The sequence below is a fragment of the Quercus lobata genome, chromosome 1 (genome assembly GCF_001633185.2).
Source record: "Quercus lobata isolate SW786 chromosome 1, ValleyOak3.0 Primary Assembly, whole genome shotgun sequence".
Classification (NCBI taxonomy): domain Eukaryota; kingdom Viridiplantae; phylum Streptophyta; class Magnoliopsida; order Fagales; family Fagaceae; genus Quercus; species Quercus lobata.
The window spans coordinates 33,105,884-33,121,163 of record NC_044904.1 but is presented as its reverse complement, the minus strand read 5'-3'; the positions used below and the strand labels follow the sequence as shown (position 1 = coordinate 33,121,163).

The window sequence follows — 15,280 nt, the reverse complement described above, 5'->3', positions numbered from 1 at the left end:
CACAATTGACTACAAAATCAAGAAAAAACTTAATTAGCACAATAACTCACTTGACCTGATACATAGAAGTGGTTTTAATGAGAATGAGTCCACATACATTTAGCCACATAATGCAAAATTCAACTTCAATTTCAGATTCTAGACACATGGCACAAAATTAGAGTTCTAATTTCTTATTTTATATATAGATAAATAATATAATTTTTATTTTGCCCTTTCAGACCAATGCAAACTGGTTTTTTTTTTTTTTTTTAGAATAATTATTTTTCACTTTTCGGATTATAGGGAAAGATACCAAAAAAAAAAAACTAGGAATGGCAACGAATCGGGTTCGGGTCGGGTTGGGTTGGGTTTTTTCATACCCGGACCCAACCCGCGAGTCAAGACCCACAGCCCGAACCCGGCCCGTTTATTAAACAGGTTTTTTTCCCGGGGCCTAGACCCACTCAGTCGGGCCCTGCGGGCCCCGTTTAGCCCAACCAGATTTGGGCCCAAATCATGGCCCAACCGAAAAAAAAAAAAAATGCAAAGAGACTCACAAAACCCCTCTCTCAGATACTTCGGCTTGAGACTATAACAAGAACAACGAAATCCAAATTTCAAAACTATGAACCTCACATACAAAGCAGATCCATTTACTGAAACTCTGAAGTAAACAAAATGGGAAAACCTTGAGCTTCTTTCACTGAGCTCTCCAGCTCCTAAGCTAAACCAACTAATCCAAAAAGGAACAAACTTGAACAAAAACACAAATCACACCCACCATTCAAAACAACCACAAAAAGTCAAAAACACAAATCCACTACAACCACATTCAACTCTTCTTTTATCATTTATATATATACACAAAAATGTTTGATTTAGCTACAGAACAGAACAGACCGAGTACATCAATATCAAAAAAAAAAAAAAATTGAAGAAAAGTAGAGAACAGAACAGAAAGAGACCGACGGCGAGAGCTTGGGACGGCGACGAGAGGGACCGGCTACGGCGACTGTGAGAGGTTAGACAGTTGGGTCGGCGGTGAGATTGAGAGTGAGTGAGTGAGCTTGTGAGTTAGTGAGCTTGGGACGGTGGAGAGAGAGATCGGCGGTGAGCTACGGCGACGGCGAGGTGAGTGAGTGAGTGAGAGTGGCGAGACTGAGCTGAAGAGATTGTGAGTGAGGCAACGTGAGTTCTGAGCAGATGAAGAAATGAGGGTTAGGGTTAGATGATAGGTATATATATATAGAGAGAGAAGGGGTATTTTTGTAATTTCAGGATACCGGGTTTTATCCGGGTCGGGTCTCGGATTTTTTTATAAAACCCGGACCCGACCCGGACCCACTTCGGGTTTTTTTTTAAAAAACCCATACCCGACCCTATTCCTAATCGGACCGGGTACCCGCGGGTCGGGCAAAAATTGTCATCCCTAGAAAAAACAATTAGAATGTCCGAAGATAGTAGCTTCATTTTGCCTCAACTGTATATATATATATATATATATATATATATATTCATCTTCTTCTTTCAATAATAATAATAAGAATATTTTTAAATAAATGCTAATCAATATCATATTATAACATAATGATACTATCTTCCTATTGTCATCAAAAAAAATATTTGAAATAATTGCTAATCAATATCATATTAAAAATAATAATGCTATCTTCCTATTGCCATTGAGACTAATTTTTGGGAAAGCTTGAAAAGAATTATAATGGTTAGGATTCACCAATACTGTAAGGAAGCTAACAAATGCACTAATGCTTTGACCAAGCATAAGACTAATTTTTCACAAGATTTTGTTGTATTCCTAGAGCTACCAGTTGATGTTTCCTTGAAAAAATAATTGCTAATCGACATGATAGTATAACTCAAGGTCCAAGGATACAATGTTCTCTTTTTTAGAAAAGAAAACATTTAGGTTTAACTCATACTATTAGATATAGAATTTAAGGTTTGACTTATCTTCAGTATTTTTTTAATTGGATATGTCTTTTTGTTTTAAATATACAATGACAAGTGGTAGTGAGTTTTAATCCTCACATTTTATTTAATTAGTGGATGATATGACAATTTCTCATTAAAAAAAAAAAATTCTTTTTTAAAAAGTATTGAAACCAAATTGTAAAATTTGAGGAATTAAAGATCCTTTTAGCAAATACTAAATTAGTTACAACATTCAAAGTCGTGGCCCATTGGCCATTGCATATGGTCTCGGTATGAGATAGGTCTTAAGTTTTGTACCTTTTGGATACAATTATCATTATGGGTGTTTGTTTGGCCTAAGGAGTAGGGACTATTGTCTCGCACCATTTAAAATCATTGGTACTTTACGTGAGAATGAGATCAAACTTTGATGGAGTGCATGTAGGCCCCTATCCTTGTTATTGTCCTCAATAAATAGGAGAGTTACAACTTAATTCTTCAGATTTATTTCAGATTCGCACTCCCCTGTATCTCACACTAATCTTGCTTCTGTCAAATCCATTTACACCGAACCAGCTTTCTCTCAAATCAAGCATTTCAGCCACTGGCAGTCATTCTATTTTGGAAAATTATTTTATACGCCACCTCTTGTATATATATATATATATATATATATATATATATATATATATATATATATACCTAAACAGGATATACCATCTCACCTAAAGAATAGGATAGTAAGATCGTCCACGGTAGTGAAGTTACAAATTTAATTTTTTAATTCTATTAAAAATTATTTTATTTATTTTATCTATATACATATTACAGTAGTGGATCTATTTTAGATTTCAACACAATAAAATAATATAAATATTACAACAAAATAATATATCATCTACAATAAAATAATATATCCCACTACCAAAAAACATCTACAGCATCAATCACAACCACCTCTACCATCAGCCACAACCACACCCACCGCCACCACCACCACCACCGGCCACAACCACCACTCTACTTTGGCAACCACAACATAGAAAAAAAAAAAAAAAACAAAACAAAACCACAACCACAATCACAACCCCATCACCACCAGTCACCATAAACCACCAGACATGACAACCATAACCACAACCCACTGTCACTGCCACTGCCACTGCCACAACCACAACCACAAACCACAAAACTTATATCCAAAATCCACAAAACCCATTGCCAAAGTCAAAATCATCCACCACCACCACAACCAAAATCCACAAACCCACTATCAAAATCATCCACCATCACTACCATAGCCAAAATCAACCACCACCACCACAACCACCAAACCCATATGAAAATACATAAAAATAAATAAATAAATAAATAAATAAAACTCAATCATAGCACAACACAGGACAATCATCCACCACCACCACCACTACCAATCCACAGCAGGAAAGAAAAAACCACCACCCCTTCGCACTCGTCTCATTCCTGACTCATCCGAGTTAACTCGGCCCACTCGTCCTTCCTTAAATCGTAAACCCACGCCGATTCCAACGTGTTCTTGTTCTTATCGTGCCCACCCGCTATGTAAACCCGACCCGAAAAGGCTCCGATAACGAAAACAATGGTAACCCATCTGAGTACTTGGGAACTGGGTCGACTCGGCGATGGGGCTTGAGGTGGGTCGGCGAGTTGGGTCAACAGAATAGATCGGCGATGAGGGAGCTGGCCGGCGAGTTGAGGGATGAGGGAGATGAGGGAGCTGGCTGGCGAGCTAGAGAGAAAAAAAAAAAAAATTGAGGAAGAAAGAAGGAAGAAGAGAAGCCGGAGAGAGAGAAAGAAAATAGGAAAGGTTTTTTTATTAAGAGAAGAGAGAGAAGTGTAATCATTTTTTTTTTTTTTTAACCTTTGAGCTACAGTGCACATCTAAAGATAGATGTGCACTGTAGCTGAGAAGCAACAAATTTTGCTTATAGCTCCACTACTGTAGTTGTGGGGCCCAACAATTCGTGGACCAGGCCCATTTGCCCTTAGAGAGTCCGAAGGCCCAATCCGAGGAGAGCTGTGGCCCAAGCTCCACAACGCAGAGCACAAAAGAATTTTGGGAGGCAGCCGAGGACAGTGTAGTCCTCGGCAGATCCATAGTCCCACCAGAACAAAGAGGTGAAACTGGTATAGGGACGAATTCGTAAGGAGATCCAAGATACCTTGGGGAGGTTATCCTTACTACCCTTCCAGATAAGACCCAGCGCCTGACAGAGCCATACCCTGCAGCTTTATCAAACCATCCCCAACAATTCCGGGATTGGACTGATGGGACAAATGTCAGTGTTTGTAAAGACTGACCCTACACGTGAACGAAGGACAGCGAATGCAAGCTAGTATAAAATAAGGAAGTAAGTAAATCTGAGAGGGGGGCCGATCCTACCTCCAGAAAAAGGAAGACTACATGGGGAAAACATCTCAACAACACCGGACCCCACGGAAGAAAGTCCGTCGTTGGGCAACCGAGATAAGGCCTCATAGGGTCCTCGGATCATCTCCGAGGAGTTCCACCCCACGGGGTACGACGCCTTAGGGCCTAAATGTTCACACCCAATCCCCTTTTTCTACATAAATCTCTCTAAAGCCATGACCGGGCATCGCCACTTGACCAGCGACTAGCTTTTCAAGCCCACTCTCTACAAATAATATTGTGAGGGACCTTTATTGTGTGAGCCCAAAAATGTTAGTGGGCCGCGAAGGAATCGTGTCCTTACAGTAGTCTTCTTTTGTGATCAATGGTGCTAAAAAATAGCAATATAGCTATTTAGCACCACTGCTGTGAGTTGCTGTGAGTGCTCTAAGAACTCACAACAGTGGAGCTAAATAGCTATATAGCTATTTTAATTCCACCAAAACACAAAAAATCATCATTTAACAGTGGAGCTATAGCTATTTTTTTTAGCTTCATTGCTACATTGCTATAGTGCACATCTATCTATAGATGTGCACTGTAATTGAGAGTTAAAAAATATATATATATATATATATATTAAATTTCTCTCTCCCCTTTCATTATAAAATTTTTGTTTCTCTCTCTCCGGATTCTCTTCTTTCTTCCTTTTTCCTTCTCAATTTTTTTTTTCTCTCCCTCATCTACTCTCTGCTTTGCCGATCTGTTTTGGGCTCATCTTCATCGTCGTCCCACGCCGCCGACCCATCTCATCCAGTCCTTCATCGTCAATCTTCATCTTTATCGCCATCCCACACCGTCGACTCATCTCGCCCAGTCCTTCATCATCAATCTTCATCTTCATCACTGTCCCACGCCGCCGACCCATCTCGCTTAGTCCTCCATCTCACCGCCGATCCAAGCTCCATTGCCGACCTAAGCTTCATCGTCAATCCAAGCTCCACCGGCATCCTTCATCGAACTCAAAAGCGTAGCGAATTTCGTGGCTGTGGCTGGATTTCGTGGTGGTGGTTTGGCTGGATTTCATGGTGGCTATGGGCAGTTGTTCTTGGTTGGCCGTGGTGGTGGATCAGTTTGTAGTATTTTTATTGTTGTGAGATGGATTATTTTATTGTAGTAGATATATTATTTTATTGTGATATTTATATTATTTTATTGTGTTGAAACCTAAAATAGATCCACTGCTGCAGCATGTGTGTAGGTAAAATAGATAAAGTAACTTTTAGTAGAGCAAAATAGCTAAATTTTTAACTCTACTTCTGTGAATGCTCTAACTATGGTCATTGATAAGGGTATTTTTGGAATAAGATTAGGATTTTTAATGACAGAGCCCGTCAGGAAGTATCACACCAACAATAAAGCCGACAACATCTCCAAAGGAACCATCGGTCTCAAGAGGGTCCATGTGAAACCTTGTGCCCAGCACCAACAGAAGCTGACGGTTACGTGGATAGATCCATGTGAAGCTAACAGGTACATCTCTATTCCAAGCTGATGAATGACCCCAACAGACGGAGAAGTATGCCGACGGGTCCTACGTGGCCTTATGTGGTCTACATGCATGTTCTTATATGGAAACATCTCGCGCACCACGCACAAAAACCTTACCACACGACTATCACCTTCCCAGAATGGAGGGTATCCCCAAGATCTTGGTGGCATTAACTCCACCTTCTCCCTATAAAGAAAATCCTTGTATTCCCGGGATTTAGGTTTCCTCCATATCACTATATAAGCATCAGGCCTCCTCTTTTTCCAGGTACGTAGAAATCCCTAACTCTCTCACCATAGAGTTCTTAGAGATTTCTCATTCACTGACTTAACTTTCAGAAAGTCTTTGGCTGGTACCCCACCGGTACCTTTTGTTTGGTTCTTGTTTTCTTATTCTTCAAGTACCCATTGGTGTGATCAAGAGCCATTAACTCATTAACAATTTTCGTGCATCATCAGTCACATGATTCAAATAAAATAGTTCATCACCACACCCTCTCCTTTCTATTTTATTTAAAAGAAAAAAAAAATGCTAAAGTAGTACAAAAACAAATCTAAGGTGTCTTACACACCATGCAGGTCCTTGACCTCTCACAACCACTGGGTGTGGAATGTGATTTGGCCTATAACCTACAACCCATCATTCATACCTTTTATGTCTCCTCTCTTCTCTCCTTGATTCTATTCGTCCCAAACATACCCTAATAAAAGTACCACAATAACCATCTTCAAATTAAGTTCGATCTACTACCAAGGAGCTCAAGCTTCATGACCAGAAATTCATAAGAAACATATAAGTGCTAAAATGTCCACTGAGAAGTGAGAACGTTGTTGATCACCTATTGGTAAGTGCTAATATCTTTAGTAACCTCAAGACAGACTTTTCCACTCACTAGGGCAAACACCTAAAAAAAAAGATGCGAAATTGAGATGCCCATACCAAATACCAATACCAATATTGGACTCCAACACAATATGATCATCTCCATATGTGGTCACTACCATAACCTTTTTTTTTTTTCTTTTTTTTTCTTTTTTTTTGGATGAGAACTACCATAACTTCTTTGAAAACACAGTTTGTTGACTTTAATGCTTTATTCTATCCTTTTTCTTGCAATAAAAAATTTCCTGATCATCTCTACGTTGTCTTATTACAGTCTAGACTGTTCCATCATTTTAAGAAAGGGAGACATAGAATAGACGATACTAAAGAGATTCAGAAATAGTTTACCAAAAAAAAAAAAAGAGATTCAGAAATATGGCTTTGCTTGATGCATTGGCAACTTGCATTAAGCAATGATAACCACTTAATTTTGTGGGTGTGAACCGAATCTATAAGGCTAGCACATCATTTTGTCCTGAGACAATGTGGGCCTTTGTGACTCATTATCATTAAATGGAGGCTTCAAACTTGGACTTTGCAATAATAATTTTTAGGATGCGACAAAATTGAAATTGAGAAGAACATAACTCAGCAAAGGCCACACTTTCTAGTTCTAAGTTATTGGCACTAAGAAAACTTCTTTCTAAGACCATCAAGTTCTTTGTTATTAAGGTCAACTGGTATTTGTTTTGTCCCATAATTATTAGAAAATTTTGAAATATAAATGACATGGTATTCTACATCAATTAAAACAAACAAGTAATGAGCTTGTTTCTTTGCTTTTCTGTTGTAAAAATCTCTTTTTGTTATCAATTATATAATGAGCTTGCTCATCATTTAGCATGTTGGGCATGTATTTCTCTAAATTGGGGACCCCAATCCATCTTTTTCATCCTTCTATGGGTCTTTTGTAAAAAAGTTGATAGATCGATTCCTTTTTTATTGTCTTTGCCTTTTTTTGGGCTGACAGCCCCCCTTTTTTAATTCTATTATCTTACTTGTCAATAAATAAAAAATAAAACAAACAAGTTATTTAATACAAAAATATGGCAAACTCGAAAATAAAAATCATGTAAAAATGTATATTTTTATTATAGTACCTAGTACCTTTCTATCTCTACTGCAAAGGATGGTCCAACAAAGAAAGCAACACTTGTATAATTCACGCTCATACGCAGACATGGGAAAGCAGCATCAACTATGAATAATCACTCTTTATGAAATATGATTGGGGATACATTACAAAATACGGATAGACAATGGTGCTAATTTATTTGAGAATCCAATGTGGGACCGTGCAATTTAATTGTATAAACCACAATTGGTGCATTTCATATAAAAAAATAAAAGGAGATCAATCATAAATGATTTCACTTTAATCTTAGTGGGTTTTCCTCTTTCTGCGAATACCAGCTTCCATGCTCTACTCTTTTCTTCTTGTCTTTCTTTTCTTTCTGTGGAGAAAAGTTAGTAATCCATGACTCTCTTTCAATTTTTATATTAGAAGCACACCTATAATTCTCTGTACATAGAGGTGCGTGGATAAGATTGGGGGAGTATGTAAAAAAAAGGAGGATAAGATTGGAGGAGTATGTAAGTAAAGGGAAAGAAGGGAAAGGTAGTACAGATGAAATGTAATATTGATTTATTTAGGTAGAAGTATTTAAAAATACAAATTTAAGCTATGTTTTCTTATTAGAGTGAAAAAAAGAAAGGATGAAAAAGTGAGGAAGAAAAAACGGAGGGAAGATGAAAGTTTTCTATCCCCTAATTTGGAAAATTTGGAGAGAAAAGTATTATTTCATGTAAGTTACTATTTATCCTTTTTTATTAGAATTCTTTTTGTTATTTTTTATTAAATGTTTGTTTTAAATAGGAAAATTTAATTTATAAAAATTAAATATTAAAAAAAGTCTACAAAGAGTAAAATATGAGGAAAAATTTGTGATGTGTTTGTTCTCGTAAAATGTCATTGCGTTTTGTTTGGTTTTTTAATTTTTAAGAATCAAAATGTCATTGTTTTTAATCCAACTAATCGTGTTCTTATTATATAAAATTAGATAGGTAAAGAAATAAAATAATAAAGGGTATTTTATATCATCCTTACCTGAAATTTTATGAAATGCCACTCCCATTTTGAGGTTTATATAATATAACAGTTAGTTTATGATATAGAGAGATGATTTGTTGCAATCTTGGGTGTAGTAATTGCTGCATACAGGGTAAGGTGGCAGCCAAAGAAAAGTGACTGCAAATCATGGGTTAAGTATTGGACATGATCCTTAGACATTTATTATTTCTCTTTAGTTGCCACCTTATCTTATAAGTAGCAATTGTTGCACCCAAGATTACAGCAAATCCTCTCCCTATGAGAGAGAGAGAGAGAGAGAGAGAGATATGTCCTCTCTAACTGTTGTTTTACTAACGAAATATTTTGTTTTTAAAAAAAGAATCTTACCCAAACTATAAACAAAGTGACACTCCCTCTATTAAGGGTTGTGGACGAATGATACTCCCACCCTTAAATACGTATAACTTAATAAAAAATATTCTGTAAAAACTAAGCTATTGCATTGCATTTATTTCAGGCATAATAAAAGTAAGTTTGCTGGAAATCTTCAAAACTCAAATCCAGCTCATGTGATGTTAAAAATTCATTTCAATTCATTTACACTATCAAATGTTTTCAAATTTCAAATATATATTTATATATATATATATATATATTTTGCAATTCTCGGATCTAAATACAGCCAATTTGACTTTTTGTTAATTTACAATTATATCTTTGTATCCAATTTTTAAAAAATAAAAATAAAAAGTAAAGCTTTGAGGTATATAGGAGACTAGGGTCTCCCCCAACCAAAAAATAGGTAGTATTTAAGGGAAAGTTGACACCAGACCAAACTCAGTGCTTCACTTTATGGATTAGTGGAGGTATGTGTCTAGGTATATATTTTAGGGCAATGGAATATGCTAAATAGTAACTCCATCCAGTCAAGGCTATCCTATCCTTTATAATCAATTCAAATTCATAGATTAACAAAGCTTCAATTTATTTATAAGTCTCATACTATCATTTTTTTTAAAAAAATTAAAAAAAGAAAAGAAAAAGAAAGATAGAAGAATCTCATTTCCCCACAAAATTTCACAACTAAAATCAGTCTAATTCCCTCCTTAATAATAAAAGAAAACATTATCACAGAGACAACCAAGTGATTAATGTTTATAACTAATCCAAGTGATTGGAAAATGGAACTACAACTTAAAATTCAAATCCCGTTTTACAAACTCTTAATCCTAACAAAGCCTACATAAAGGAATAGTATATGATAAAGAAATCACTTTTAAGACTCGTGGAATCTTACTCATTTGCAAGTAATTAATTTGACCTACTTTCTTTAAAATCATTTTGGAATGACTTTTTTTTTTTTTTTTAATAACTTTGACTTATATTTTGGAATAACTTGTACATCAATAAGTTGTGCATCCAATTTGGATGAACTTTTACCTTCTTACGAATTAGTATGAAATGTAAGAATGCCTTTTTCACGTCTTTAATCTTTATACATGCAAATCAACTTTAGAGCTCGTGAGCTTTAGTTAGGAAAAAATATAAACATTATGGTCCACAGTCCAAAGCAGGATGATAAGGCAAAATATGATAGAAAATTGCTGGGAAATGAAAATTGCAAAAATTGTAAGTTTAGTTACATGATTATAAATCCACGTTCCCATTTATAATCGAAAAGTTGACGGAAAAAAAGAAATGGGCCAGCAAGTTAATGCTCCAAGCATATGCTTAGAAGATACTCACTCCACACAAACACACCTACTCTTTTAAATCTCACAAATCTCTCCAACACTCAAATTCTCTTTGAGAAATCATCCATGGTCTCCATCTAGGTGTCGACTGCAGTTCTCACAAGACAATCCTCATGGCATCAAGAACTAGCAGCGGCAGCATCAACGGTGGTGATGATGAGGAGGATGACGATGATACGTATATGAATCATTGCCGTTGAAGCTGTGGAACATGTTTGAGATCAGCTGGGCAACTGGGGATCCTTTGGCAATTAGTGCATTTAGAATGAGATCACTTTGGCTCAAGCTTCTTCAGTCAAGCTACTTATGTGAGAGTGATGAGAATTTTAAGTTCTCTTTATTTTATCTTTTCGAAGCTTGAATAAAGCATAATAAAACTATCATGAGAGCTCCTGAGCTTGTTTTCTCCTTCTTGTCATTTAGCTTTTTTCTCATGCTTTCTACTTCTTTTTCATTTGGCTTTTTTGCAATGCTACCTTATCTTTATGTTCTATGGTTAGCTCAAACATATTTTTTTGTTTAATTTTGGAATCAAAAGGATGTCATTGCTCAGAGTCGTGTAGCAGTGCAATTCTTATTAGTAAATTGCTTGATTCGGCTGAGTCTTTAAAAAAAACTATGGGGAGCAAACCCCACAGACTAGGCAACAAAAATGGTTTTATATTTGGAACCTATTCTGTTTGCTGCAGACTCGTAAACTTCAAATATGAAGCTTTACTACTACTTTTAATAGGAACCTTGAATCTCCTTTATTAAAAATCCCAACCAACTAGAATGGTATATGGCTCCAGCCTTCATGCTGCTCTACTCTGAACAAAGATTAATTAGTAGGTGTGGGGTATGGAAAAGAATCCTCTCCTATCTCTACTCTTCAACCGCAAAATAGATCCTCTCCTGCTCTTTTGGGAGAGCTTCAAATAAACTAATAAAAATAAACTCTCCCAAATAGAGAAAATCCAATATACCCACCAAGGAGTTTAAGTTTAAAGGAAAATACCGTAGTAATCCATAATGTTTTCAAGTTTTTGTTGAAAAGGCTAGGAAAAAATATAAGAGGTACCTAAAACAGCTTCTCAAGAAATTCTCTCTCCTTACTACTAACACCAAGACCCAAACTAAGCTAGAGTGCCTACCCTAATAGAGAAAGCTCGATATGTGCAGACTCAAAGAATGAGTTCCATTTACTATGAGCAATTAGCCAGACCGAATTTCTTTTCCATCAGATTTTCATTTCACTCAAGCATATAGACGCATGAGGCATGAAATTTATTGTCGGGTAGCAAATACGAGGAATATACCTCTTTTCCACAACTGACGCCATAAATGACATATAAGGTGGTGTTTACAAGCCATCCCAGTCAAGAAACTTGGTGTCACTGTTGCTCCATCCACATGATGTTATTTCAAACACTTGAGCAAATTGCATGACTTAAAAGTATAAAAACAAACTTATGTCGGCCACTATGTAACCAAATTACTCGTGTAGACTCAGGAAATAGAGCAACGGTTGGCAAAACACCATGCATTTATTTGATGTCAACTTTAAAACCTAGATTAATCAAGAGTCCAACAGTTAAGCTTCATTTGGGAGTTCATAAGAAAAGGGAATGAAATTGAATGAAATAATCATAAACGAATGGAATAGAATGGGATTAAGTAACCTTGATTGGAAGTTTTAAAATTAAGGAATTGAAAGAAATGAAAATGAATGAAATGTAAATAATCTTGTTTGAGAGTTACATAGAAATAATGAAATAAAATCATTTTATAATAATATTACCATTAGACCTCTATTTTAAAATAAAAGGTTGAATATATAGAGATATTTTGAGAGTTTTCGAATAAATAAATTATTAAATCTAATTTCATTCCCTTTCATTCCACCTAAAATTAGGAAGAATGAAAATTTGAAATTTTAAGAGAATAGAGAGGAATATATAGGAGTATTTTGGGAGTTTTCATAAAAAAAAAAAAAAATTATTAAACCTAATTTCATTCCCTCCCAATTTCGGGAGAATGAAAATTTAAGGTTTTAAGGGAATAGAGAGAAATGAGTGTTCCCTCCTACCCATTCCATCCTCCCAAACGAGGCCTAATAGTAAGGAGAGTCAAGGGACCTTCTGTGGGATCAAAATAAAATATCAACAGCCAGCACTACCATAACCATACAACTGCGAATAAGATTGTACCATTATAATTGAAAAGCCACAAGGCTAACCAGGACCATTTATTTAGCACTCAAGCGGACGTAACAATTTTCATCAGGGCCTACAGCTAATTTCTCAACCCTATAACATAATCATCAGCATGACATACTGAGAAATTTTAACTTAAGTACTTAAGAATAACCCTTTAACGTCACTTAAAAGCTCCACCTTTCCAACTCCTATGCAAGGAACCAAGATGCGAGTGAAACCCCAACAAGGTACAAGTTATTAAACCGTGACATCACCAAGATTGGAATGAGAGGAAGTAACAATTCCAGGTGACTTAAACCATAATATGAATTTTTTTTCAAGTAACAATTCCAAATCATACCACTAAGGATGGAACACTCAGCTATTAAATATATCAAACTTGCAGTAATATCACATTAAACCATAATAAATTATAGAAGTCATTGCAAACTAACAAATAGAATTCATACGAACATTGGAAGAAAACATGTCTTTCTAAGTTTTTTCTTTTCGCAAGGAAATAAAGGAACTACTCATTAGGTAATCCAAAATTTTTAGAAGGATCCTCAATACGTAGCTTAATAGAAGAACCCAAGTACTTTGCCACCAACATTCTTTCTCCTCGCTTCTTCATGATCCATGATGCCCGCAGATGTGGTCAGGACAATATACCCAAACTGCAAAAGTTATACCATTTATCATCACCAAACACATCAATCACTTGCAAACATCAAAAGGCCCCTTAAGGGAATAGGAACAATAAGTCAATAGTATGCCCAACTAGTATAAACTTGAACACATCCACATGGTAGATAACAAATAATATAAACGTGCATTTGTTATATAAATGCTGTCAGCAACACATGCACATGAGCTCCACACAAACACCTTTCAATGATTACTTCCTTGCCTAGACACATGTCGGTGTACACACCAAAAAGAGGATTCATACATTTAGGAGCCCTCATCACTGCATCAAAACTCTCCAAACTTCTAACGAAATGCCAAATCACATGGAAGCATTCAATATACTACTTTTAGGCATACAACATCAAATTATATGGCATGTGATCCAAGGATTTGCAAACATATTGCAATTTTTTTAAGAAAATCAGAAACTACTGAATCATTCCGCACAATCTAGAATAACAATGATATGATCCCATGTTTCAATTGCATCTCTCGCATCCGAACAAATTATTTATTCATTTCTAACATGCAATTGTCCTTAGCCACGGATAGAAAACAATTCCACCAATAAATATCCTTTTAATTAAAAACACATTATGCAAAGAACAACAGATATGAAGTTCCTGAGACTAACCTGTCTTGAAGGAAGCAGCCTGGCAGTCCAGCCCTCAATCTCTTTAACACCAACATCAAAACGAGGACTAATAACGCCACACTTGTTCAGCCTTCCATTCAACTCGACCACAATCTTACCAGCTCTGTGATCGTCAACATACTCAAACTCACCAATGTAACCTACAAAACCAATTCAAACCAAATTTAACAATAACTCTTTTAAGATTTTACAAAAGGATGGAAAGACAAGACAAGATAAACAAATGCAACGGAACAAACCATGCTTCTGCATAACCAAAAGAAACTTGATGATCACTTTCGACGATGGCCTGATCATGACCTGTCGCTTTCCCCTCTTCTCGGCATTGTACATGCTCTTGAGAGCATCATTCAACACACTGACTCTCACCATTCTCCCGAATCAAAACTGCTCAAAAAGGTCAAACCCATCATCAGATCATATTCTCAAAGCAAAGATATTTTATATACATATCAACATTACATAAATGCGAACGACCCCAATTAATCTAATGAGGATCCATAGCCAATACCATAGTTTTGGGACTAAATCTTTGTTGTTGCATCAATCGTAACAATGCAAGCATTCACATAATTACATAAACATTACAGTAACGCCATATTGTATAAAATCCAATCAAACAGAAAATATATCATCATATAGTTTTTGGCAAAGACAGACACCATTCATCTCGATAAGTCCAAAACTACACAGTAGCGCATCAAAAAGAACAAATCGATAACTCCAAAATATAAACACACAGAATTATATAACAGATTATAATCATGGGAAAGAGAATGTGTGTGAGATGGAGAGGTTGTAGATTTGGGTGAAGAGAGGTTTACCTGAGTGCAGAGATGGCGGCCGCAACTTGTAGCTTTTTAGCTTGAGGGGAGTGAAGGAGGGGGTTAGAGTTAAAAGAACAAATGAGCTAGGGTTTTGGCTATTGGGGGCGTTGAAATGAAGGAGGTAGATATTTTTGTCGTTTTCCTAAAATGCCCTTAGGGTTTCTGGACCACCTTGGGCCTAAAGTCAATACATTACGGGCCCAGCATTGTCTGGATTAAAAAACTAAACTGAACTATACAAAATAATGGCCCGTTTGGTATCTAGCAACTAGAATTTCATATATTTCTATAAATCAAAATGCCTTTTACAACTATGTTTGGCAACTTAAATGTGTATAATACATTTTACATTTCTCATATTTTAGAACC

At 36.0% G+C, this 15,280-nt stretch overlaps 1 protein-coding gene across 1 annotated transcript; it reads right to left on the bottom strand.

Annotated features, from left to right (window-relative positions):
• Positions 1–13,097: 13,097 nt before the first annotated feature.
• Positions 13,098–15,018, bottom strand: LOC115987696 (40S ribosomal protein S15a-1). Its single transcript, XM_031111295.1, has 4 exons — positions 14,909–15,018; positions 14,324–14,471; positions 14,064–14,224; positions 13,098–13,416 (listed from the first exon to the last, which is right to left on the bottom strand). The coding sequence occupies exons 2-4, from the start codon at positions 14,454–14,456 to the stop codon at positions 13,318–13,320; spliced, it is 393 nt and encodes a 130-aa protein (XP_030967155.1). The 5' UTR covers positions 14,457–14,471; positions 14,909–15,018; the 3' UTR covers positions 13,098–13,317.
• Between the last annotated feature and the right edge of the window lie 262 nt (positions 15,019–15,280).